General features: G+C 56.4%; 12 protein-coding genes across 12 annotated transcripts; 5 read left to right on the plus strand and 7 right to left on the minus strand.

Annotated features, from left to right (window-relative positions):
* Positions 1 to 556: 556 nt before the first annotated feature.
* CCOS01_00559 (methionyl-tRNA synthetase) lies at positions 557 to 2441 on the minus strand (the record flags this gene model as incomplete). Its single annotated transcript, XM_060448756.1, has 3 exons — positions 557 to 865; positions 931 to 2195; positions 2255 to 2441. 3 exons carry the CDS (start codon positions 2439 to 2441, stop codon positions 557 to 559), a joined length of 1761 nt encoding a protein of 586 aa, XP_060320194.1.
* A 304-nt stretch (positions 2442 to 2745) lies between these two features.
* On the plus strand, positions 2746 to 3331 carry CCOS01_00560 (nuclear transport factor 2 domain-containing protein; the record flags this gene model as incomplete). The annotated part of the gene is made up of 2 exons (XM_060448757.1): positions 2746 to 2791; positions 2865 to 3331. 2 exons carry the CDS (start codon positions 2746 to 2748, stop codon positions 3329 to 3331), a joined length of 513 nt encoding a protein of 170 aa, XP_060320195.1.
* A 279-nt stretch (positions 3332 to 3610) lies between these two features.
* On the minus strand, positions 3611 to 5453 carry CCOS01_00561 (prenyltransferase alpha subunit; the record flags this gene model as incomplete). The annotated part of the gene is made up of 2 exons (XM_060448758.1): positions 3611 to 4488; positions 4568 to 5453. The coding sequence occupies 2 exons, from the start codon at positions 5451 to 5453 to the stop codon at positions 3611 to 3613; spliced, it is 1764 nt and encodes a 587-aa protein (XP_060320196.1).
* A 461-nt stretch (positions 5454 to 5914) lies between these two features.
* CCOS01_00562 (mevalonate kinase) lies at positions 5915 to 7487 on the minus strand (the record flags this gene model as incomplete). Its single annotated transcript, XM_060448759.1, has 2 exons — positions 5915 to 7198; positions 7278 to 7487. The coding sequence occupies 2 exons, from the start codon at positions 7485 to 7487 to the stop codon at positions 5915 to 5917; spliced, it is 1494 nt and encodes a 497-aa protein (XP_060320197.1).
* Positions 7488 to 8807: 1320 nt separating this feature from the next.
* CCOS01_00563 (uncharacterized protein) lies at positions 8808 to 9074 on the minus strand (the record flags this gene model as incomplete). Its single annotated transcript, XM_060448760.1, has 1 exon — positions 8808 to 9074. One exon carries the CDS (start codon positions 9072 to 9074, stop codon positions 8808 to 8810), a length of 267 nt encoding a protein of 88 aa, XP_060320198.1.
* Positions 9075 to 11389: 2315 nt separating this feature from the next.
* On the plus strand, positions 11390 to 12178 carry CCOS01_00564 (uncharacterized protein; the record flags this gene model as incomplete). Its single annotated transcript, XM_060448761.1, has 1 exon — positions 11390 to 12178. One exon carries the CDS (start codon positions 11390 to 11392, stop codon positions 12176 to 12178), a length of 789 nt encoding a protein of 262 aa, XP_060320199.1.
* A 539-nt stretch (positions 12179 to 12717) lies between these two features.
* Positions 12718 to 13560, minus strand: CCOS01_00565 (60S ribosomal protein L38; the record flags this gene model as incomplete). The annotated part of the gene is made up of 4 exons (XM_060448762.1): positions 12718 to 12773; positions 12947 to 13075; positions 13226 to 13259; positions 13339 to 13560. The coding sequence occupies 4 exons, from the start codon at positions 13558 to 13560 to the stop codon at positions 12718 to 12720; spliced, it is 441 nt and encodes a 146-aa protein (XP_060320200.1).
* Positions 13561 to 14014: 454 nt separating this feature from the next.
* CCOS01_00566 (uncharacterized protein) lies at positions 14015 to 14438 on the plus strand (the record flags this gene model as incomplete). Its single annotated transcript, XM_060448763.1, has 4 exons — positions 14015 to 14050; positions 14105 to 14117; positions 14170 to 14300; positions 14355 to 14438. The coding sequence occupies 4 exons, from the start codon at positions 14015 to 14017 to the stop codon at positions 14436 to 14438; spliced, it is 264 nt and encodes an 87-aa protein (XP_060320201.1).
* A 188-nt stretch (positions 14439 to 14626) lies between these two features.
* Positions 14627 to 16238, minus strand: CCOS01_00567 (peptidase family M48; the record flags this gene model as incomplete). The annotated part of the gene is made up of 2 exons (XM_060448764.1): positions 14627 to 15046; positions 15096 to 16238. Coding segments are annotated over 2 exons (1563 nt in total), but the record flags the coding sequence as incomplete, so codon positions are not given.
* A 282-nt stretch (positions 16239 to 16520) lies between these two features.
* On the plus strand, positions 16521 to 16987 carry CCOS01_00568 (ribosomal protein L34; the record flags this gene model as incomplete). The annotated part of the gene is made up of 2 exons (XM_060448765.1): positions 16521 to 16615; positions 16672 to 16987. The coding sequence occupies 2 exons, from the start codon at positions 16521 to 16523 to the stop codon at positions 16985 to 16987; spliced, it is 411 nt and encodes a 136-aa protein (XP_060320203.1).
* A 1173-nt stretch (positions 16988 to 18160) lies between these two features.
* CCOS01_00569 (uncharacterized protein) lies at positions 18161 to 19569 on the plus strand (the record flags this gene model as incomplete). The annotated part of the gene is made up of 2 exons (XM_060448766.1): positions 18161 to 18936; positions 19011 to 19569. The coding sequence occupies 2 exons, from the start codon at positions 18161 to 18163 to the stop codon at positions 19567 to 19569; spliced, it is 1335 nt and encodes a 444-aa protein (XP_060320204.1).
* Positions 19570 to 19843: 274 nt separating this feature from the next.
* CCOS01_00570 (glycosyl hydrolase family 3 N terminal domain-containing protein) lies at positions 19844 to 22731 on the minus strand (the record flags this gene model as incomplete). Its single annotated transcript, XM_060448767.1, has 5 exons — positions 19844 to 21709; positions 21787 to 21845; positions 21901 to 22094; positions 22147 to 22331; positions 22429 to 22731. The coding sequence occupies 5 exons, from the start codon at positions 22729 to 22731 to the stop codon at positions 19844 to 19846; spliced, it is 2607 nt and encodes an 868-aa protein (XP_060320205.1).
* Between the last annotated feature and the right edge of the window lie 636 nt (positions 22732 to 23367).

Here is a 23367-nt window from a genome sequence, read left to right on the forward strand (position 1 = left end):
AACAACCATTCGGTAGTTTTTTGAATGAGAAAAAGTTGGGAAAAAGAAAATTTGATCATCGGCAACCACGATAGAAACGAAAGGTTGTACAAAGAGCAAAAGATAAACGCGAATGCGTCAAGGACAGGATTCGAACCTGCGCGACCGAAGCCACTGCCTAATCTGGAATCAAGGTTTGATAGCAGGGCAGCCCATTAACCACTCTGGCACCTTGACTAGTGACTTGCTGTTGAAATTCCACTCCCTTCATCGCCTCAAGTAGCGCTTCACTCCAAGAGCGCGCAAACGACGCTGTCTCGACCACACCTCACAGCTTGCCCTCACAAGCCGATCTCTTCGAGGCATCTTAGACGGACCCTGCAGCAATTGGATCATCTTCTGGAACAAGCCCTCGAATCGCACTCTAGCTAAACCAGGCCCTTGAACCTTCGTTTCGTGTGATTACACAATATCTATACACCATCTTACAATCGGCATCAACAGCGGAGATAGTACACATATTTACACGGGGCAAAAGCCCACTTCTTGATCACTTCCCAACCCGACTTCTCCCCACTCAATTCTCAGCCGGCTGGGGAGGGAACAAGCTGTTGAACTCGCCGGGACGTCCCAAGTCAACCGCAGGCGTGCCGTACGCCAAATCCTTGCCAAACACCGCATCCTCAAAGCGGCGCTTGCCAGCCTCGACGCCCATCATGTCAAGCAGCATACCCATCTTGGTCGGCATCACCGGCTGCAGGAGGATGCCGGCGGAGCGGACGGCTTCCGACGCATAATAGATCACCTCGTGTTTAGCGGCCTGGACCTCGGGATCCGTCGAGTTGGCCAGCTTCCACGGTTCCGCGGCGGAGATGTACTTGTTTGCCTGGACACGTCGAGTCAGTATTGAATCATATAAGTTAGCCCCGGTGCATGTAGGCTTGTCCATACCTCGGACAGAACGTGCAGAACGCTCCGAATGGCGGCGTTGGGATTCAGCTCGTCCATGTGCTGCGCCATGGACTGCGCCATCCCGTCAACCAACACCTTCAACTCCTCGCTGCCTTCAACCTTGTGACTCGTCGGCGCGCTACTCTTCTCCGCCGCCCACACCACCGAATCCCGAAGCTTCCACTTCTTGCTCTTAGCCACGCGGTTCATCAGGTTCCCCACCGTCGACTGCAAGTCCTTCTGATACCTGGCAATGACGAGCGAGTTCTCATAATCCGCATCCTTCTCGATCCCGCCGTCCCGCATCATAAAGTACCGCATCGTGTCCAGACCCCACCGGTCGATCGCGAAGAACGGGTTCACCACGTTGCCCAGCGACTTGGACATCTTCTTCTTCCCCAGCGTCCAGTGCGCGTGGCTGAGAAGCTGCTTCGGCAGCGGCAGGTCCAGCGCCATCAGCAGCGCCGGCCAGTACACTCCGTGGAACCGCACGATATCCTTGCCAATGACCTGCACGTCCGCCGGCCACCCGCCCTCGTGCTCGCGGCCGGGCCGCCAACCCGGGAAACCGGCTTTCGTAAGGTAGTTGATGAGCGCGTCGACCCAGACGTAAATCGTCTGCGTCGGGTCGTCCGGCACCCGCACGCCCCAGTCCAGCCTCTGCACCGGCCGCGAGATGGACAGGTCCTCGAGGTTGTTGGACACCCACGCCACCACCTCCTTCTGCCGCGCCCTCGGCACGATCCAGTCCGGGTTCGCCTCGTAGAACGCGAGCAGCCTCTCCTTGAGCGCCGTCATGCGGAAGTGGTAGTTCTTCTCCTCGATCCACTCCACCTCGTTCCCGGACTCCACGGCCGCCATGATGGTCCGCCCCGTCTGCGGCTCGACCCGCCGCTCAATCTCGTTGTTGCCGTAAAAGCACTCGTCGCTGACGCAGTACCACCCTTCGTGCTTGGATTCGTAAATGTATCCCTTTTCCTTGAGCAGGTGCCAAAAGTGCTGCACCGCCTCCTTGTGGTCCTGGTCCGTCGTGCGGATGAAGTGGTCGTTGGCCATGCCGATGGCCTTTGCCAAGTCCCGAAACTTCTCGGCCGTCGTGTCGCAGAACTCCTTGGCCGGCACGCCTTGCTTCGCCGCTGCCTGTTGGACCTTGGAACCGTGCTCATCCGTGCCGGTGCAGAGGATCGCGGTCCGGCCCTTGAGGACTTGCCAGCGCTTCAGGACGTCTGCCAGGAGCATCGAGTACATGTGGCCGACGTGTGGTGCTGTTGAGTCGCAATGTTAGCTTGGGCCTGATAGAGGGCCCCATGGGAATTGCACATACATGCATTGACGTAAAAGATGGGCGTCGTCACGTAGTACGGCTTGTCGCCCTTGCTGTCGGAGCTCGCGAAACGGCGTCGCGATGTCTGCCCGTGGGTGCACGAGGGGCAGACCCAGGGCGATCGCATCGCCGGGACATGGCGGCGATTGCGGAACGCCGAAGCTGTCGATAGCCTTGCTGGTCTCATTGAACCTGTTGTTGTCGAGCTTACCGCTTAAGAAGCGTGCCGTCAACAGCTGGGATTGGCAGGTTGCGTGATGAATCGAAAGCTTGCAATGTTCCTCGCTCCAAATGCACCGTACGGATTGTTTTTGTCGATAACGGCCCAGAGCTCTTATCGGCGCGCGATCCCTGTAATGCCCCGCCAAACTTCTTCCCTCGTCCTTTCAACGCTTGCATTGTTGCGACAACACCGCCGAGTACAATACGATTTCCAACTTTCTTCCTCCAACACAACTCGGGCTGAAGCACACGAACAGAGCACCGCAATCATGTCTCTCCCCTCTCGCGAAACAGAAATGAGGGCCTCGGCCGACGGTACTTCCATTTCCATCCCCTCCCACCAGACTCACTCTTTACCTCATGGTAGAACTAACACATGCATCCCCAGCGGCCTCAAACTTCGCAGACGCCTATTACGAAGCCCTCAACCGCCGCAAACAAGGCGGCACCCTCGAAAAGTTCTACACAACCTGCTGCTCTAAATACCCGTCCCCGCCCGACATCTCCATCAACGGCGCCGTCCTCCAAGGCGGTCCCGACGAGTACGTCGCCCTCCTCGACGCGCAGGGCGCCGACGTTCACCACGAGGTCGAGTCCCTCGACGCCCACGTCGTCAATAGCGATTTCTCCCTGGGTTGCCCCGAGCACCTGCAAAAGGGCGACGAAAAGGGCGCAAAGTGCAGCATCATGGCGCAGGTCACGGGCAGGGTACACTACGGCAGGGGCCGGGATGCTCCCGCAAAGACGTTCAACGAGGTATTTGTGCTGGTGCCGAATTGGGATACGTTTGGCAAGAATCCGCCGAGGGGCGCGAGGCGGTGGTTGATTATGAGCCAGAACTTTCGCGCGCTGTGAGATGGGGGAGAGCATGGAATGGGCCTTTTGGGATTATTAGAGCGAGAGCGACGATGACGAGCAACACGACGTGTCCTATACCACACACAATAGAGGTGAGTCTTGTCTTGTATCCTCTTCTTTATTCGCCTGCTGACTCGGAGATAGAATGAATTCGGCATGGGACAGCAAGCAGAAGCTCGATGGGATATATAGGAGACCCGACTTGATGCATCTGCGCACGATGAAGAAGGGGTGTCTCGATTCATAGAAACAGCAACGTCGATAGCAATGCAAAACTCACGCCCCAAGCTGCTGCTTGCGGTACTTCCAGTATCCCGCCCTCACGGGATCCCACTTGGCCGCCAGCCGGTCCAGATACTTGGCCGCCTCCTCCTTCTGTCCCTTCTCCGCCAACACCTCGGCCAAGAAATCCAGCGCGTGGCTGCTGCGCACCTCTTCCTTGTCCTCCTCCGCGCCCACATTCTTGACAAACTGCCCCGCGAACGCCTCGGCCGTCTCGAGCTTGCGCCCACCCTTGACCAGCACGCCGCGCAGGTAATTCCACGCCGCCTGGTTCTGCGGTGCCAGCAGCGTCTTCTCCTCGGCGTAGCGGATCTCGCGATCGACCACGTCGGCGGGGACCTTGGGATCGTGCTCCGTCGCGTGCGAACCCTCGGTAGAGTTGGCCGGGTCGCTGAAAACGAGGAAGAAGCGGTGCGACCACGCCGAGTTGTTGCGCACGTCCTCCTCGATCCAGTTCTGCGTCGACAGCAGCTCTTGCATGTTCCACAGCCCCAGCTTGCGCACCAGGTACTGCCTGTAGCTCCAGACGTGGTAGTTCTTCGTGTCCTCCTCGAGCATGCGCGTGAGGAACTCCGTCTCGGACCGGCCGAAGCGCTTCACCTCGTCCGGCGTCGCCTTGATGCCCTCGTAGTAGTGGTCCAGCAGCAGCTGCCGGTGGTGCCAGATCTGGTAGTTCTTGATGTGCTCGAGCGAGACCTCGTTGAGCCACTCGATCTCGTCGGCGAGCGGCGTCTCGAGGGCCCGAACGATCTTGAATCGGTACAGCCAGACGGTGTAGTGCGCCGGGTTCATGGAGATGACGTGCTCCGTGAGGCGGAGGCATCGTGGGCTGTATTCCTCGGATACCATGACGGCGCGTAGGTAGCTCATGACTAGACACACGGTGTCAGTGCCCAACATACTAGCAGCTTACAGTCAAGCTTTCAGACATAAAAGACTTGAATTATTTACCCTCGGCGTAGTCCTCCGGATAAGCAATCGTAGCCAGCGCCCCCTCGGGCTCCTCTGCAGGAATCGGCATGACGTCGTCCCACTCCGGGTCCGTTGCGTACGGCCCCATTTTGTCGCCGTAAAGTTCCTTCCTAATGGCCGACATCTCCCTCCGTCTCTGCGTCTCCTCCTGGATATCCTCTTTCGTAATCTCCTCGATCTTGCCCGTGGCGGCGTCCGTGACTCCGGTGCTCGCAAACTCCCTCCGTTGAAGGAACCGCCTGTGTAGGATCTCGAGCGCGGTAAGCTGGGCCTGCTTGGCGGCGCGCGCGGCGAACTGCTCGAGGGGGTACTCGCCCACGTCGCGGCCGTTCTTGTCCCTGCCCCAGTCGTAGACGGCGGCGGTACCACTACCTTTTTCGGCCCGCGTCGTCTTTTGCCGGTCGAGGCGGCGGATGGGCGGGCTCTCGCGGTTGACCTGCTTCCAGAACTCGCGCTCCGCCTTGTTGTTGAGGCAAATCTCCTTGCTCGCTACGCGGCGTACGAGGCTCGCGTTGACCCAGGCCTGTCGCTCCGCGGGTGTCAGGCTGTGGAGCCCGCCGGCCTCCTCTCGCTTTCGCTCGTGCGGGTTCGTCTGGTAGAAGCGGTGGAGGGAGCGCTCGTTGACCGTCTTTGGAGATTCTTGGGCTGCGGCGGCGGTGGATGATGACGGTGTTTGCTTGCCTGCGTTGGGAGAGCCTAAGTCAGCATGCGGGAGGAAGAAAGCTCGGAACCAGAGGTAGTGAGCGACGATGAGGGTCCAGAGAGAGGAGCTGTATGATCCGACCACCAGGAACACGGCTGATGCCAACGTACTCTTGCTCTCAGCTTCCTTGGCTTTGGAGCTGACCTTTGATTTGGCGGGCATGTCTGCGGTTGGCTTTGGGTTATGGCGGGGTTGAGCTGGGCCAGCCGAGATCAGACTGTCTGTCTTTGGGCTGTGGAAAATGCTCTCCAACGGCCGATACCCCACCACGGGAAGATGCCCCCTGGATTTTTCGACACCGGATTTCTCCCAAGACATGCTTCAGTTGGAAAAGGTACCGCCAAATCCAAGACACTGGCAATTGAGGATGCATCCCTCAGACGACAGTGTCAATCAACAAAGCATTAATTTTAGCACCGCAAGGTGGACTTCTAAGCTCTCAGCGCCGATTAAAAATAGATACATGAAGCCGCACCCAAAGCTGTTCCCTTCTCCTCCTCATATTATCATGTCGTATGGCAAATAACCCAATGTAGCCAGTAAATCTTGTCTGCCTTGCACCATGGCAAGGCCGGTTAGAAAAAGGTTAGTTTAGAAGCAGATTGAAGTTTGTCGCAACCTCATCAATGGCTCTCGACGCGCCAGAACTTCCAGCCTTCTCGCTCGCCTACGCCCCCGTGAACGCCCACCAGCTTCTCGACACCCTCGTTGCCGTCGGCATTCAGAAAACTCTCTTGGTCGATTTCCATGCCTCCTTCATTGTCTTCGTCCATTCCGTTCTTGAGTACTGCCGGCCAGAGCACGCCAACGCCGTCACCGCCAAGGGTTGTTTCGAATTTTTCGTAGCCTTCGTCTTCCAGTTGAGATTCCAGCCTGTTAAGCTTGTCCTTGGGCACATCGGGCTTCAGCAAAGTGATGGAGCAACCGCCGCCGCCAGCGCCAGTCAGCTTCGTCCATCCAATGCCTTCGTGATCCACCAGCTCTCTTATCCGCTCCAGACGCGGGTGGGACACCCCCAAAGAGACGAGCAATCCGTGATTGATCGTCATCAGCTCTCCCACCTTCCGTAGACTTTCTTCCTCCTCGTTGTCAAATGTTTCATTTCCAATCAGAGTGTCTGCCGCAACCGTGACCTTGTCAATGGCGTCCAGGATACTGCCAACCAGCTCCGGATGTGTCTTCTTGAGCTTGCCGACCTTGGCCACTTCGAATGCCGTCGACTTGGCCTGCCTCGTGTCGACGAGGAGAAGGGGGAGCTCGGGGAAGTCCCAGAGAGGTCGCACGGCCGGGGGTTTGCTGTAATTCGTCCGCTGGAAGACCACAGCCTTGCCTTGGGTTGAAACGGTGTTGTCGACGCCTGAAGGGTTGCCGTGTATGCACATCTCGCAGACAAACGCCCACCGGTTGATTCTCTCCACTTGCAACCTAGCCTCGTCAGGGGGCTGATCCGGGTGTGGGCCTGACAGTGTGCGCAGCTGCAGGAGAAGAGCCGCTGCCAGGCAGACGGCGATCGACGCACTGCTGCCCAGACCAGCGCCAATAGGAATCGTTGACCGAAGAGTGTAGAGGCATCCTGTGAAAGACTGGTGGCCAAGCGATAGGAAGATGTACAGGAAGGCCGAGGCCGAGTTTTGGTGCACTTTTCGTACTTGGTCAGACTTGTGCGGTGATATTTCTGCAAGGTTTGGTTGGATGGCTGCAACCAGGTCCGGGTCAAGCTCCGTCACAAGGTCGTAGTAGGACTTCTTCTTTGAAGGGTGCTGAAAGGTAGCCCACGGCAGGTCGTCGATATTCCATGTGTGTTGCAGGTCGATATCTGGGAAACGGAGCGAGACTGTTCTCCTCGACTTGGAGAGGGAGGTGACGAGGAGGTATGATCGCAAAGAGATGGCAGCGGCGATTGCGGCCTGTTGGTTCAACGTGGGTCAGTCAGATTATGGGCCAAATTGATGGAGGGGAAAAAGGGGGTTTGGGGCGCAAACGTACCTTGCCGTGAACGACGGCGTGCTCTCCAAAAACGATGACTTTTCCTGGTGCCGAGACCATGAAGGCCGGCATCATGGGCGAGGACTGTTTGCGTTCCATTTTGAGGCGATGCGCCAGGTTGCCGTTGCCATTTACATAGGCGGCGGGTGGTATGCCATTGATGGCAATGCTGTCAGCCCCGTTTCGCGTTTCTGGAGCAAAGACAGCCATGTGACGCGTTGCTCGGTGGTGCAAGGAGGTAGAAGCCAAGGTATGCGAAGGGGCAAAAGGAGGTTGTCGGTATCGTGTGTTTGTTCGAGAGCCGTACTAGAGGCAGCGCATAGGTAGCCCAACTGTCAGGGTCGTCTAGGGGGTGCCGAATGGGTGGTGCTGTGAGGGGTCAATTGGTGGGTAGTAGTGGTAGCGGAGCGAACGAGACGACAACTGCAAGATGGGTCGTGATAGAAGGCTTGACGAGGTAGGTGGGTGCAGGCGCAAGTGGTGGAGAGCGAGAGGCAGAGCGAGCGAGAGAGGGTGGTGAAGCAGAAAAAAAGTTGTTGGGAGAGAGTGTGAGAGAAGAGAGGCGGAAGCGGAATAGGGTGACGATGAGCGGCGCGCGTGAGTAGTGAGAGAAGAGACGGGAGGATGGATGCAGAACTCCAGGAGAAGTTGAGAAGGAGTGGCCTAGCTCGTTGGTAATACAGTAATCCAAGGACTTTTATTAGAGGACGAGAGAATGGGACGCTGGATTCAGTTAGGCAATTTAGCTTTCCCAGGTTCCGGGGGGTGGTGGATGGGCAAGCCGCAAATTGGACAACGTGGTTGCGCAGCTGCTGGAGCTCGACATGGACAAGGACAAGGAGACTCGACGGGTCACGGAGCGAAGAAGCTGGGTCCGTCATTAGGTATTAGACAGGAAACATGGGGAAAGACGATCACCAAAGGGGTAAGCCTGTAAGGTGGTCTCTAAGGGCAGGCAAGGTAGCGTGCCTATGGGATACTTTCTTCGTGATGGATGGTAACTACTTGGCGAGAAAACTGTATCATGACAGACGGAGACTTGGGGTGTGGTTGATTCAGACGTGCTCCGTTAGAATGCCTGGGCACCCGCTCTAGGGTTCACGGTCTCCCTCATGCTTGGGAAGAATGGACAGAGAAAATACCGTATCGCAATTGAGACTTGATTTGGATGCCATGCGGGAGAACGGGGGTCCCAGTCCGGGGGTGGAATGTTTCCAGATCCCGTGGCGTTTGGTTGTTCAGCCACAAGAAAATCTTTTGGAAGCTCCACGGGTCGATTCGATGGAACTAATGGAAGCCCACGCCCATGTCTACCGTAGGTAGGCACCTGGTGGCTCATTGGGCCAAATGCGCGATGCAGGTCTTGTTGGGACTTGGGACGAAACGCAGCGCCGGGAGAAGCACAATGATGTCCTCGAAACGTATGTACTTGGTAGGCTGCTAGTCTCACATGGTCAGGTAAGGGCTAGGTATGCTGCTGGAGTGCGTGATGGTTAGGTTTCTGACGATGATGCCTGGCAGTCATTACGCTTACTTGTCATCAATAATGTTACCTGGGGTCCAACACAACACAGTCAGGGAACATGCCGTCGAATGGCCTATACTTGGTACCTTGCTTTCTCGCAGCACCTCGCCGTGCCAACATGACGGCGGTGCTCCTCCATTGGCTCGCTCTCTCGTCCCCTGATGACTGAACATGTTCCCGGCCTGGTGGGCAGTTTCCCGGCAAGCACCCGATTGCCTTGACAGGGGTTGCTGCAGGTGAAATCCGTGGAACGCTGGAAGGAGGGCGGCCATCAATGGCGACCTGCTTCTCACCTTGCACTAGCTCTGTCACCTGTGGTACCTGTGGTACTTGTGGTACTTGTGGTACTTCGTCGATGGCACCTCAAGCTCCCTTCCATGGGCACTTCTTACCACCACGATACATTCTGTCTCCTGCACAGCCCTGATGGTGGGGGACACGACTTGAACACACCAAGTTGGGAACAGCAGCCTTTGACAGCGCCACATCCAACGCCCGGCTGCTCGAGACTGTCGTTTCGCATGCGAAGCTGACAGCTCGGAGCTCTTGAGCTGCTACCTCACTGGTTCTAAACCGCAGCTGAATCGAACTTCCTTTCAAGGCTTCGATTCGATGCTGACCGGCTGCATGGTACCTCTATTGCCCATAAATGTATGGAGTACGGAGTATCAACTATGTCTTCCATCAAAAGCGATGCCGAAGCAACAAGCCTTGCGGTTCAACACCAGCAGTCGCCAACAGCACCACACGCAAATCAGGCTTGCAGACGACAGCTATGGGCGTCTCCAAGCCACCGCCGAGAAGCTTTGAGTTGCGGCGTGGCTGGGACATTACGACGGCAGAATAGCCCAGAAGTGCCAGACCATTCGACGACGACCCCTAAATCGCCAATCATGTCGCCATCATGGCGATCGAGCGTCGTTTCGTCTGATGCCTCTACTCGTTCGTGGTAGGGGCTGTGGTAGCACCGATCTGCTCAAAGGGCGTCCGCATAGGCAGTTCACCCCGGCCAAGAGCCTCCGACCAACATGGGCAGTCCGATGCGACCAACACCACCGATCACGGACTCGACATGCGTTGACCCAGCCACGACCAGCCAATAACAAAGAGATTGCATCGTGGATGACACAGAGAAAGAACCAAGACTCGAGGCGGTGAGGTATCACAGCAGTTCCAGTATCGGGGGAAAGGGAGAACAGGCGCCAAGGGCTACGACAACCCGTCAACCAAAGCCCTCCTGTCTCTCCAATTTGTGACACCTTCACCGTTTGGCAGCTCCGTGTCTTGGATTGAGAAACGGGCTGCATCGCCGCATCATAACGAAAAGGCTCAGGCAACTGTCTCAATGCCAGCTCTCGTGAGGCTCGTTGGGAAACGCAGCGGCGGCCGTGCCTGGAGCACCGTTTTCCGCCAGACATGGACGCTTACCGGCAGCCAGTGGATGCCGCGAACACGAAGGTTGGCTTATCGATACCTTGCCGTTAGATCCCTCGCCGGGCGTGCCGGGGAGCTCTCAGCTTGACCACCGAGGCGCAGGCTGCGCAGTGCATTTGCGGGTCTGTCTCCTCGCCTGAGGAGACTTGTCGATCGCCCAGCACGATAGGTCGAGACAAGCAAACGCTTGGCAGGAACAGAGACCGATGATGTTCTCGTCTTGCTAATGGTCCAGGCGCGCAATCTCAACAATCACGGCTGCATGTTGCGTTTCCGATAGCATCTACTAAGGAAACACACCGCTTCAAACGATTTGGCATGGAGCATCGTCAAGCATATCACCCTCAGGCCCATAGACAGCCTATATTCTGCGATCGTTAGATCTCAGAGATGGCACAGAAACGAGAACTTCAATGCACTTAGATCTAGGTGGACGTTCCGAATTAGCCACGAGATGCCGGCTTAGCCAGTGCCACATCAACGTGCCAGGAGAGCCGACTTTTTCGTATTACAATTTAGCTCAAGTAACGGCTTGCAACCTTGCGTAGAGCTATCAAAGACTTGGGACACAACGGGCAAAAGTATAATCCACGGGGAAATACTGCAACGGCGGGGTAAACGTCCAGCAGAGCCAAAGCATTGAGGGGAAGTTCAAGCTTGCTTGGCCTCTTCAGACGGAAGAACAATGCATATCAGCTTTAGGCTGTCACACAATTGAGCCTATCACTGAGCTACCGGCTCCTACACTAACCTAGGACCGTCGTGTCTGTGCCGCTCCTCGCCGGGCGTCAGCGTCACTCGTCCCGCATCGGTATCATCCTGCAGCCTCACTGCCCCGCCAAGTGGACTTCATACTCCATTATCTCCTCGGATGCTCCGATGTTGACTTGAGCGAATCGAAAACACAAAGACTCTGGCAAGGCCTGAGATTCTTCCCGAGACATCATCTCGAGCAGAGAGGGGCTATCCCTTGTATCTTTATACCCAAAGCTCCAAAGTACCTTTGTACTATCCCCCGGCCCGCACCGAACCCCGCGCGAAGAGCTTCCCGCTGACCCCGCGAACCCCGGAATTGCCGTCTTCAACTTGATATCTCTGTCTGCAGAAGAAAGCGAACTCGCCCTCGCCGACAAAATTGAACAAGCTCGCAGCGATGGCCGTCACGGAGCTCGCTCTTCTCCAATTCAAGGAGCCCCTCACCGAGGAGGTCAAGGAGCTCATGGACTACTGCCAGACCGTCCAGGACACCTGGGTTCTGCGCCAGAAGCCCGGCCTGCCGCCGACCCGGATAGAGCGCGGCACCGCCATCCTCCAGCAGGTCGAGGACCCGACCGTAATACTCCTGGCGGCGCAGTGGGATTCGCCGCAGGCGCATGGGGAGTGGATCGCGTCACCCGAAAACCAGAACGTCATGGCCAAGCTGATGCCACATATTCACATCGAGGGTCCGCGAAGCGTGCTATTCTTTCACATTGACGCGCCCATCTTTGCGACGCCTGCATCAGCACCGTCAGAGACGAAGGAGGGGGCTGCAGAAGCGGAGATGGACTCCAAGGGCAAGCAGCCGGAAGCGCCGGTACCCGAGGAAGAGAGCAAGGCAGAGGGCAAAAAGAAGGCGCAAGACGAGCCGCCATCCCTCCTGACGGCGCCGGTGCTCAGCGTCGGGCGGTTCGGGGTGAAGTCGGAGAAGAGGGAGGAGTTTGTCAAAAAGTACGCCGAGGCCAAGTGGGTTGTCGAGGAGTCGTCGAAGCCGTTTCCCGTCCGCGGCGGCTGGCGAATTGAGAAAGCCGCCGAGGACCTCGAGGAGTATGTCATGTACTGCGGCTGGGAGACGGTGGAACAGCACAAGGCGATCGCGGAGCACGAGGGGTTCAAGGAATGGGCTGGCATTCAGGAGTTTGTGACGGGGACAGACATTTGGCACTACAAGCGGCTCATGTGAGGGGGCTGTGACGGTACGAACGTCGATAGACCAGAGACACGGAGCCTTTGGCGTTTAGATGGTAGACGGCCTCCAAGAGTGTTGCTAGCACTGTCCGGTTTGCAAGAGGACCGTTAGAGAAGAGGGGCACGGGCGGTGGCAGTCTTTTGTGTTCAATGGTTTCTTCGTTGGCGGGAAATGTCTGACTAGCAACAAACGTTGGCACAGTCTCCATCTCATCTCGCAAACTGCCTAGGTGATATTCCTCGACGCCATGTTATGTGGTGACGCAGGTTGCCTTCCCCGTTCCCGTACCATTCAAGGTACAGAACCGAGAGAAAACAAAACACTACGCTTTTCAAAACCTCATTTTCCCCCAAATAGGCCGACCGGCCAATAGCCCCACGAAAAAACACAGAACCCAGGTGGGGGAACGAGTCAAAAATTCATTCCATTGACCTCATGACTGGCTATCCGTACTCATGCTTTTATATCCCCATCGAAGCTCAAAGTTTTCCTTTTGACGATTTTTGTTTCGAGACGTTTTTTACGGGAATCCCTTATGCGGAGGACTTGCCCTTGGGGTTCTTCTTGGGGACGTCCTTGATCTGGAGCTCTGCAGGGAAATGGTGGTTAGCGGCAGTTTAATCGATTCGTGATTAGCCCCCGTCTGCATTTTCTCCTTTCCGTATTCCTCAACTGCGTACGAGGCTTTTTTTTTTCCGAAAGGAAAATTCGAGGGGTAGAACTGCGCCGAGGGATGATCTAGAAAGAGGGTTCAAAACGTACGAGGGGGGAGGGACTGCTTGAGCTTCTCGGCCTTGTCGGAGTCCTTGAGGACGAGGGTGTAGAGGTGGCGCTGGCAGCGGACCTTGAACTTGATCTGGGAGTTCTTGGTGCTCTTCTTGATGCGAGCGGCTATGAATGAAGTACACGTTAGAAAATGCTGTTCCTTTTCTGGATCTTTCTCTTGTCCGAGATTCGAAGTTTCTCTTCTAGTCGAAATAGTCGTTCGAGGCTTCGTCGGGTGTGTGGTAGTGGGAGGAAGGGAATCAGGTCATGGCATACAGGAAGCGTCCTTTCTCCGGGCAATCTCAATGAACTACAGAAGCAGCAATTGTTAGTCAATTTTCTCCCGGTAATATATACAAGAACAATAATTCAACAGCGCTGCAACGTACCTGCTTGATATCACCGATTTCGCGAGGCATCTTGGCGGTATTTTTCGGGGGGGATTGGCGACAACGAAGGGGGTCTTGTCTGGTCGGATTGAGTGGTTGCTGTCGTGAGACTTTCGTGGGCTTTTTTGGATGGAAAATTGATTTTGTGGGATGGACCCCTGTGGCAGCGAAATGCACGGACCAGCTCGAGTACTCGGCCGGGGAGAGAGGGACTCGATGCATCTTGCGAGGTTCGACCTTATCTTATCGGGGCGGGCTGGAATAGGTCGCCTGTCCGGGGGGTCTGTCACCGACCACACCGAGGAGCGGAGTCGGGTCCCGTCGGGTCCCACGGATTTCCAGGTTCCTCCACAGCCACAGGCAGCAGCACCACACCATTTCAGATGGGACGTCACTGTGGCACGCGTCACACGCCCCGAAAGCTCTCGGGGTAGACGTGGCGCTGGACCAGACCCTCGGCCTGTACCTTTCCTTGCGCATGGGTTGACGACGCTTCAACTCAAACCAGTCTATAAACGAACACGTCGCATAACACGTTACCAAAGGTGTCCTCTAAGCTTTTCGCATACCTTGTAATCGGTGCTCTTTCTGCTCCTATTCGCCGCGTTGAAAACCTGAGGTTCCGGCCATTAGTTGCACAAGACATACTGTCACTGCACCGCCACATCTACATACGATGCCTACACCACTCGACAATGCCATGAGATCCAGGGTCCGTACCTTATCACAATGATTGCATTTAGTTGCTCTGCTAATACTTTCTTAGAATGCCGTACTCGGTAAAGCAACATATAATCGCGCACAAAGACCTAAGTGCTGACCATTCACTAGCATTCGGCGGCTTGGTCACAGCCGTAGCCGTATGGGCCATCTACGGCGGCGACATGTTCCCCGCGGGGCCGGATCCCACAGGCAACCCCGAGGACTGGACCAGAGAGGAGATGAGGAGGTGGCTTGCGGCGGTATTTGCAGCTCTCTTCTCCGTCTCCGTCATTGTGTACTTACATGTAACATAGCGAAACCTGTTTCCGCAGGACAACGACACGAGAGAGGAGCTATTGGCACGCGTGCTGGCCAACGTGAGAGCTCCGAGGCGATGAGCTGGTGGGACGGAAACTTGTAGTCTGCTTTCACTGCGTAAAACGATTTATTCCATCCGCTTTCTCGACCCGACGAGTCACCTGCCCGTTCGTTGGGTGACCTAGTAGTAATACAAATATGTCTGCGGAGTGTGAACCCCGAAAATGCTCTTGAAAGACGCAAGCACTCTATTCAGCTAACTTCCCCTTTACAACTCGTCTCTTCCAGAGGTCTTGCCCACGGTGGGTTCCTCCGATGTGACCTTGCCCGTAGACTTCCAGTTGAGCGCATTGAGGCGCTCCGACAGGTGCGGGTGGGAGAAGTGGTAGGTCGCGTACATCCAGTCGGCGTCCATGGAGCTTAGGTTCTGGATTTGGAGCTTGAGGAGTGATCTAGCCAGCTCAGCAGAGTATCCGAGCTTCTGGGCAAACGCGTCGGCCTGGAACTCGTACTTGCGGCTCAGGATGTTCATGAGCAGCTTGACGACGGTGTCCATGGGGGAGAGCGCATCGGAGAAGAGGATGAAGCCGATGATGATGGGGTGCTCCGTGAGGAAGCCAAAGTCGGCGTACAGGGAGTTGTTGCTGATGAAGACGGAGAAGAGGGCGAAGATGTAGAGGAAGTGGGCCTATCGCTGTTAGTGAATGCTGTTGCGCCGGTGGACTGCAGAGACATACCTGAGAGATGCCAAAGAGGCGCGTGGTGTGGCCGAGACTCCAGTGACCAAGCTCGTGAGCCAGAACGGCAACAACCTCCTGCGTCTCGCTCTTCTCAATGAGGGTGTCGTAGATGACAATGTGCTTCTTCCAGGGAAGACCGAAAAAGTAGGCGTTGCTGTGGGCGCTGCGCTTGCTTCCGTCAATCACATAGAGTTCGTGGAGGGGGAAGTTCAGGCTCTTGGCAAGGCTCTCAACGCCGTTCTTCAGTTCACCCTCTTCCAAAGGCGACAGCTTGTTGAATAGAGGCAGGATGGCGACCGGGTAGATTGTGATCATGAAGACTTGGAGACCAGCGGCGAAGGCCCAGAGGTAGAAGAAAAACTGGTTGCCCGTCTTCTTGACAATGGAGAGGAAGCCGGCAAGGATCGGGGGAGCGAGGACAAAGGCGAGGAGCTGAGACTTGATCATGTCGGTGATGAAGAGCTTGGGCGTCTGCTTGTTGAAGCCAAACTTCTCCTCCAGCACAAAGGTCTGGTAGATGGAGCTAGGCAGCGAGAGGACCTGCTGGATCATGATGAAGGCGAGGACGAAGACGATGGACTGAGATATCTCGCCGGTGAAGCGCGCCGGCGCGAACTTCAGCAACAGGTGACCGGACCATGACCAGAGCTTGGGGAGGACGTCGAACTGGATAAAGGCAATGTTCTGGATCTGACCCCAGAGACCGCTGATGAAACCGAATTCCGCTTTGGCGCGACCGTAAGCCTGAGACTTGTCGAAAACTTCCTGGGAGACTTCCTGTTCGAGAACCTTGGGGGGCTTGGTGTTTTTGAGGACCTGGTACTGGCGGAGCGAGAGGAAGCTCTCAAAGACGAACTGGCCGACCGAGAAGCCGAGGATGAGGCGCTTCCACGGGAAGAGGGGTCGGTCCAAGAACCGCGCGAGGCGTTGAAGAAAATCCATGTTGGCCTCTCTTTGCTTTTCTTCGGATTCCGGAGGGGTTGCAAAGGAGGGACAAGAATGGAATATATGGGATTGGAGATGAAAAGAAGCAGGCTCCGGACCTTGTCGCAAGCTGGGTCTGACAGCTCGTGCTTGGGTACGGAGTATTGTTAGCTCAGGCAAGCTGTCCACAGTGAGCCGGCGAATGGGACCAAGTGGGGGCGGGCTGGTGCGGTTCGGGGCCTGCGGCTGCCGGCAGGGTCGATCATTGGCTGCGAGGACTCCAGCTTACCCCAACTTTAATTGGCTGAAACACCCGCCTCATGCAATGTCTTGCGTGCAGACGAAAGCCCCGTCCGAACGGTGGAACCCCGTTTAATGCATGAGCGACGGGAACTGCCGTTGGATTGCAGGAAAGTCTTCCCGCAAAATCTCGAAGCCGTCGATAGTGTCACTTTGAGCTCCACGCCGCTCGACGACAACCATACAATTGCCGCCAAGATGATGCGCCAATCCATCACAGGCCTGGCGAGGGCTTTTCTCGCCCGCCCGGCTACCCAGCCGGTGCGCGTCGTCATTCAATCGACATCACAAAGGTGTGCCTCAACCCCTTAGCAGTAGAGGTGAAGATAGTAGCTAACCGGCACCATAGGACGTTCTCCTCCCTCCCCTCGCTGCGTCCGTCCATCACACCTCTCACATCCGCCTTCCGCCGGCCGAATGCCACGCCGTTCACTCCCTCGACCGTCGATGGCGCCATTGCCGACTTGGTCCCCACGAGCGCCATCACCGAGCACCCTGCTCTGGGCGCCATGCAGCTCCGCTGCGGTCCTCGCAACACCATGAACCGCAACACCCGCCTGATCCAGAAGCGCAGACACGGCTTCGTTTCCCGCATGAAGACCAAGGACGGACGCAAGATCATTGCACGGAGGCGCCAGAAGGGCCGCACGAAGCTCGGCGTTTGAATGTAACGTGGGAGGATAGAGCTACGGAGAACCGTGGAAAGGACCGGACGACATTGCTGCAGATGAGGAGAGAAGGGCACGATTGTCCCAGACAGAGTTCTCAGGGATGGTGTGGCCAAGGTTGGGCATGGCCTAAGCCGGATTGAAGCAAGACTCCAACATTAGAGCCTCCGCGAGAGGTAGTGTTCAATATGTATCAATATGAAGCCAATGTATAACAACTCAACCAGTGGGTTTCAGGGAATTCGTTGAATTCTGCGGAAACAGCTAGCAGGGCTCGTGAGGCTGCTCGCTAGCCGTTAACATTTTCGGCATTGCGCAGGCCGCTGCACCCAATGGTCATTTTACGCATCTGTCTGCAAGGTTCGGGTCGAGACAGTGCTTCTCTGTGCCGAGAGTGAAGAGGTCATGTTCCTGGCCATGAGGCGCCCTTAGTCGCAGTCTCTTGGCCACGGCGGACGAGTATCAAGCACTGAGAAGCCATCAACGTAGCAAGACATTCTGTTCGGTCATCCTCGAATAGGCCCTGGCAAGTTCCATGACATATATCATTCTCTTGAAATTGCTAGCATCTGTTCAAAGCCGCATGTCGTGCCCGCATCCTTTCCAACTGTACCCCTGCAGGGCTTAAAGGGAAGAAGCGGCCAGCAGCATTGATCATCGGCAGCCCCTATCGTAATCCCGAAGCAAGCCGGACTTTTTCCCGCACAGCTGGCAATGCTATGATGCTTCTCAGACCTGCTTATCAGATATGGAAGACCTTTTGATCTTCCTGGACCTCAGCTGTACTCCGGACAGCATAGACAGTACAAAAAGAAAAGAAACGGTATCTCGATCTGTCCGGGTGTCACATGATTCGACGCGTCCAGGGATGGAGGGTTCCACGGCCCAGATCAACATTCGTCATAATTGGGCAAGCTCAAACGCGTTCTGCGCGCGTCGTCAGATGGAAACGCAAAGAACTCATAGCTCTGCAACTTTTTAACTTTCGATGGTGCCATCCATCAGTGGCTCTACCTCACATGGAAGTCCTACGGTTCTCAAAAAGAAAACGGCTCCCCGTTCATAGTGCCATAGTTGAAGCTCTCTTGTTTCTTGTTTCCCACCTAGTGAAATAGCTATTCCCTGTGAGACTCACTTACACATTCATCCGTGCCCCAAGACAACCCCATAATGCCTCCTAAAAGACGCTCAACCGGAGCGGCGTCCGGTGCCAGTAAGAAGCCCAAGACTACGGCTCCCGAGGCCGAGGCCTCTTCACCTGCACCCGCAGCTGCCCCTGCTGATGACGACCGCGGTAAAAATCGCTGGCCAGCCAAGAATACCCGCTGGTCGGCGGTCTCGGCGTCGCGTAACGTCGATGAGGACTACAAAAAGGCTTGCGAGGAGGTTGCCTATGCCTTTGAGTACGTAGTCCGGTGTCCCTTTGGCACCGGGCATGGTGATGACGAGGAGGACGACGAGGATGACGAGGACGAAGAGGAGGACGACGAAGAAGAGGAGAAGGAAGAGCCTCAAGCCAAGGGCAAGGCTAAGGCCAAGTCCAAAGTAGCCGACAAGAAGAAGGCCACCGCACAAGGCAAAGACAAAGACGAGCAGCAGCACCTCGCCTACGTCGAGCTCGAGAAGAAGAAGCCCAACCAGAAATGCGACGGCGGCAAGACGTGCGTCTGCGACAAGCCGGCGGCCGAGCACCCGGACGCGCCCTACGTGATCACACACGCCGGCTTCCGCAAGCTCATGAGCCAGCAGATCCATTGCCAGGTCCGCGACCCGGACAGCTTCCGCATGTACACGTACAACGACCACATGGCCTACGGCGTGCTGCAGGTGCTGCAGAACCTCGTCCTCGACTACGAGGAGGCGAAAGGGAACTGGCGGGAGCAGTGGGTTATCTGCGAGGCGCTGTGCCCGTTTGTTTGGTACCTGAATGGTGGTGACTTTGCCATGTAAGTTCAAGAGTCACGTTGTACTTCCTTCATTCCTCCTTGCTAGCACGTGGTACTGATACGATGAAATCCAGGGCCGACGACGGCGAGTTCGTCGACGAAACAGCAAAACTCATCGGCAACCTCTTCCTCACAACCCTCGCCCGCCTCGAGCGCGAGGGCGTCCTGACCGCGGACTCGGAAGTAAAAGACCTGGGCTGCGTCATGGCCGGCATGCTCAAAGTCGCCTCCGCCTTACGCGGCTTCGACGTCTTGCAAGACGAGACCGTCCACAAAAAGTCCAAGAAGCGTCCTTTCCCCTTTACGGCGGAGAAATTCGACAGCTACGTTGCAGCGTACGCCAAGAAGCACGGCATCACGCTCAAGGGCGTCCCGGGGCTGAAGGCTCTCATTGAGGGTCTCGATGACGAGGAGGAGGAGCTGCCTACGGCCGAGGAACACGGCGAGGACCCCTGGGGGTGGGCGGATGCGCTGGCGTCGTATAAGAAGGGGAGAAAGATTGGGGGTGATGATTTGGATATCACGTCGTGGACGCCTGCGCAGCGGAAGCAGCATGCTTTTAACAAGAAGGATCCGCTTGGGAAGAAGGAGATTGACGCTATCAAGAATGGTATGGTTATGATGCTGGGTTAAAAGCCGGAGTTTATGCCTCGTTGGATCGGGCAGTGCTCTGGGAATTGCTTTTGTGATTGTAGTCTTGAGAGATACCACCCTTGTATTATTAAATTGGAACTGCTGAGATCAAATCCGAAAGTTTGATTATTTGACGACAGTTCCCATTGACGCCGCTCTTTCTACGGGAGACTCGATCCAAACGTTCTGGCCACTATCGGTTGACAACAATCAACCGACCCTACCACAAGTATTTGAAGGAGAGTTCAGAAGATTAACTACACATAAGAACAAATCAGACAGGACTGGCCAGTCCAGCCTCACACGTCTTGGTATCCGTATAACAAGCCAAGAACAACTTGTCACTCGCCTCCCCGATCCAGATCTTATACCGCCCGGTAGGATTCGGCACAACCCAGTTCTGGCTGACCACATCCCACACGCTCAAATCCCGCCTCGTCAGCTGCAGCGTCACGGTAGCACTCTCCCCAGGCGCCAGGCTCTTCGTCTTGACAAAGTCGCGCAGCTGGATCACCGGCGTCTCGGGCCCGCCGCCGGGGAACTGCACGTACGCCTGCGCTGACGCTTTACCCGAATACTTACTGCCCGTGTTGGTCACTTTCACCGACACGGAAAAGACAACGTCAAAGAGAGCGGGGTTGCCGCCCTGCGCGCCGCCGGCTGGAGGGCCCGGTTTCTGCGCGGTGCTGTACCCCTCCGGGTAGGGATACGTCTCCGTCTTGGAGGCGGCGACGGCGTCCTTGGCCTCGGACTCGGTGCACCAGGAGTAGATATACCGGAAGATCTTGTTGAAGCCGGACGGCGCGACGCCCTCGGTCCAGTCGGGGATGGGCGCGGTGTACGTCAGGATCCCTTGCTTTGCGGGGCGGGCCGGCGGGGACGCGGTGAGCGCCGTCGCGGAGCTGATGGTCGCGCCGGTGTAGGAGAAGGCGGTGTAGCTCAGCCCATGACCAAAGGCGAAGCGCGGCTTGATACCGTTCTTGTTGAGGTAGCGGTAGTCGATGTACAGGCCCTCGGAATAGGTGTCCTGGGGCTGGCCGAGGGAGCCGCCGACGAGCTGGGTCACGGAGTCTGGGAGGTCGGATTCCTTCTTGGTCATGCTGTAGGGGAGGTGGCCGGAGGGGGAGGCCGCGCCAAAGACGATGTTGGCGAGGGACTCGCCTGCCTCCTGGCCGGGGAGGTGGGCAACCAGGACGGACTTGACGCTGGGAAGATCGATCCACGAGTCGACGACGATTGGTCCGACAGAGTGTATGACGACCACGACGTTTGAATACTTTGCGGCAGCGTCCTGGACCAACTTGTTGCCGTTGTGCCAGGCGTCGAGACCAGACGAACTGCGGTCGCCGTTGTTACCCTCTACGACATACTGATTCTCCCCAGAGTCCGAGGTGATGAAAACGAAAGCAACATCGTCTGCTGTTGGAGCCGGCACGGAAGGAAAGGAGTCGGTGTTGTAGAACGTCACGTTGCTGGCTCTCTTCTTAAACGCGGTGATGGGATCGTCGAGGTAGACGTAGTCAACCGTCCCCGAGCCCCAGCCGATGCCGAGCAGGCCCTTGTTGCAGGATCGATCGGCACAAGCGTTGGGGCCGTCTGGGTTCGTGATGGCATCGGTGCCAAAGACCTTGATCGAAGCCGACGTGGCAATGGGCAGAAGGCTGCCGTTGTTCTTGAGCAGGGTGATGGCCTCCTGCGCGACCTGCCTGGCGACGAGGTAGTGGTCCGCCTGCACCTGGACCATCTCGTTGACGACGCCGCTGGGGGAGAAGGGGAAGGCTCCCGGGTAGAGATCTCCCACCCTGTTGCGGGTTCCCGTGGCGAAGTTGAGCGCGGGGAAGCCCGAGTCTTGGCCCATCTGGTACCAGCTCGCCAGTACTCTGGTGGCCATGTCGTTGATGCGATCCACGGGAACGGATCCGTTCAGCACCGCCCTGGTGAGATCGTACATCCAGTAGCTGTAGCCCGTCAGGGGAACTTGCTGGTCGCCGGGGGCGTTGAAGTCCAGGCCCGCGAGGGCGCTGCCTACGCCGGACATGTGGGAAAGCCAGTCGCTCATGACGAAGCCTTGGAAGCCGAGCTCGTCTTTCAGAATGCCATTGATGAGATAGCTGTTCTGGCTGCATGCCGAGCCGTTGACCTGGTTTCCGTTAGTTCAAGTTTTAATGATGTGTACGGAATACTTGCCGCATTGTAGGCCGTCATCACGGATCCTACACCTGCGTGTACGCCATCTGCAAAGGGCCACAGGTAGAGTTCATGGAGTGTTCGGTCATCTGTCGTTGTTAGTCAAGAGACCAAGCACTGTTTCTCCCTCTGTCGGTAACCAACCAATGTTGGAGCTATAACCCTGCTGTAGAGGGTTATACATGCGATACATCTCCTGCTCGTTCCCGATGAGATGCTTGATCGTGGCGATGACGCCCTGCTCCTGGACGCCCTTGATCGTCAGAGCAGCAGCCTTGCCCTGCAGCGCAGGATCGGCCCCGAAGCCCTCCCAATTTCGGCCACCACGGGGCTTTCGACTGGCGTTACGGTTAGCTTGTTCTGGACGACATCATCAGGGGCAGAACATACCCTATGGGACCCACGGCTGGTCCTAGGTAAACGTTGGCGCCTTTGCCTCGGAATTCCTTGCCAATGGCAACACCGCGAGCGTACATCAGGTCCTTGTCAAAGGTGGCACCGGTCGTGATGCCGGACGGGAACACCGTCACGTTGTCGGCTTGACGGAGACCGGTTGCCGAATCCGCGAGGCATAGCTGGGGGAAACCGACGCGCAAAGCGCTGCCGGAGTTTCCAACGCAGCGGCTTGGTTATGGTTAGCAGGAGTTATACATGTTGTGATGATAAACGCACCCTGTGCATGTCAGTTACGAATTCCACGACATCACTCCACCAAGACTCACCCATGAAGATGCCGGTTCCGGACGTGATGTTGGTCTTTTCAGCCAACGTCATCTTATCAACCACAGCTTTCGCCCTCTTATAACTGTCTGTCCAGTCCGAGGCCCAGCCGCCGTACGGCGCCGGGTAGTAGGGCGCGGCGACATATCCGGCAGGCACATCGGATCTTACTGATATCACGGCGGCGTCGCAGGATGAGATGTGACTAGCGAGGAGGGCTACGACCAGGGACTTGACAGAGAATGTGTTTGCCATGGCGGCGGTCGAATGGTCTCGTTACCGCAAGGCTCTTATAGGCTAGACTCGAACCAATGATACAGGTCACGAGAGAGAGAGAGAGCTACGTCAACACGAGCGGACGAACAGGAGCTACAGAAACTGCGACATCGCGAGCACCGCCATTCACTTATATACTACGCACGGAATATCTAGGATACTGGCGGACCGGTAGCTCTCACTTGTCATTATGACTATACACTCCAATCACGGGCCCTTACAGTCCGCGTGGTATAGAAGGCAAGTGACAACAGACGATCCGCTTGGCAGCTCCGTGGACTCTACTGACCGCAGGGATATGCAGCCATACCTGACAGCTCATGATGCCCTGATAGCTACCAGAAGGGTCCAAGAGCATTAGAAAAAGGCAGATATTGCAACGTATCAAGGTTGTGGGATGCTCCCTTTGGGCAGCTGTGCTGGATTGTTCGGGCCTATGCTTGTCAGATATGAGCGTTAGAGTGGTCGATCGACATGTCGCGTAGACAAAGTATGGTTTGATACGACAGCGCCAGCGATAAGTCAGTGCAAGGCGGGGGAAATACCACCCTTTTCGAAATTCTGTGCTGTAGTCTTTTGGTACAAAGGATCGATTCGGTGTCGAACCGGATTAGC

Source organism: Colletotrichum costaricense, assembly GCF_030867565.1.
Source record: "Colletotrichum costaricense strain IMI 309622 chromosome Unknown Scaffold_1.1, whole genome shotgun sequence".
In the NCBI taxonomy this organism is placed as follows: Eukaryota; Fungi; Ascomycota; class Sordariomycetes; order Glomerellales; family Glomerellaceae; genus Colletotrichum; species Colletotrichum costaricense.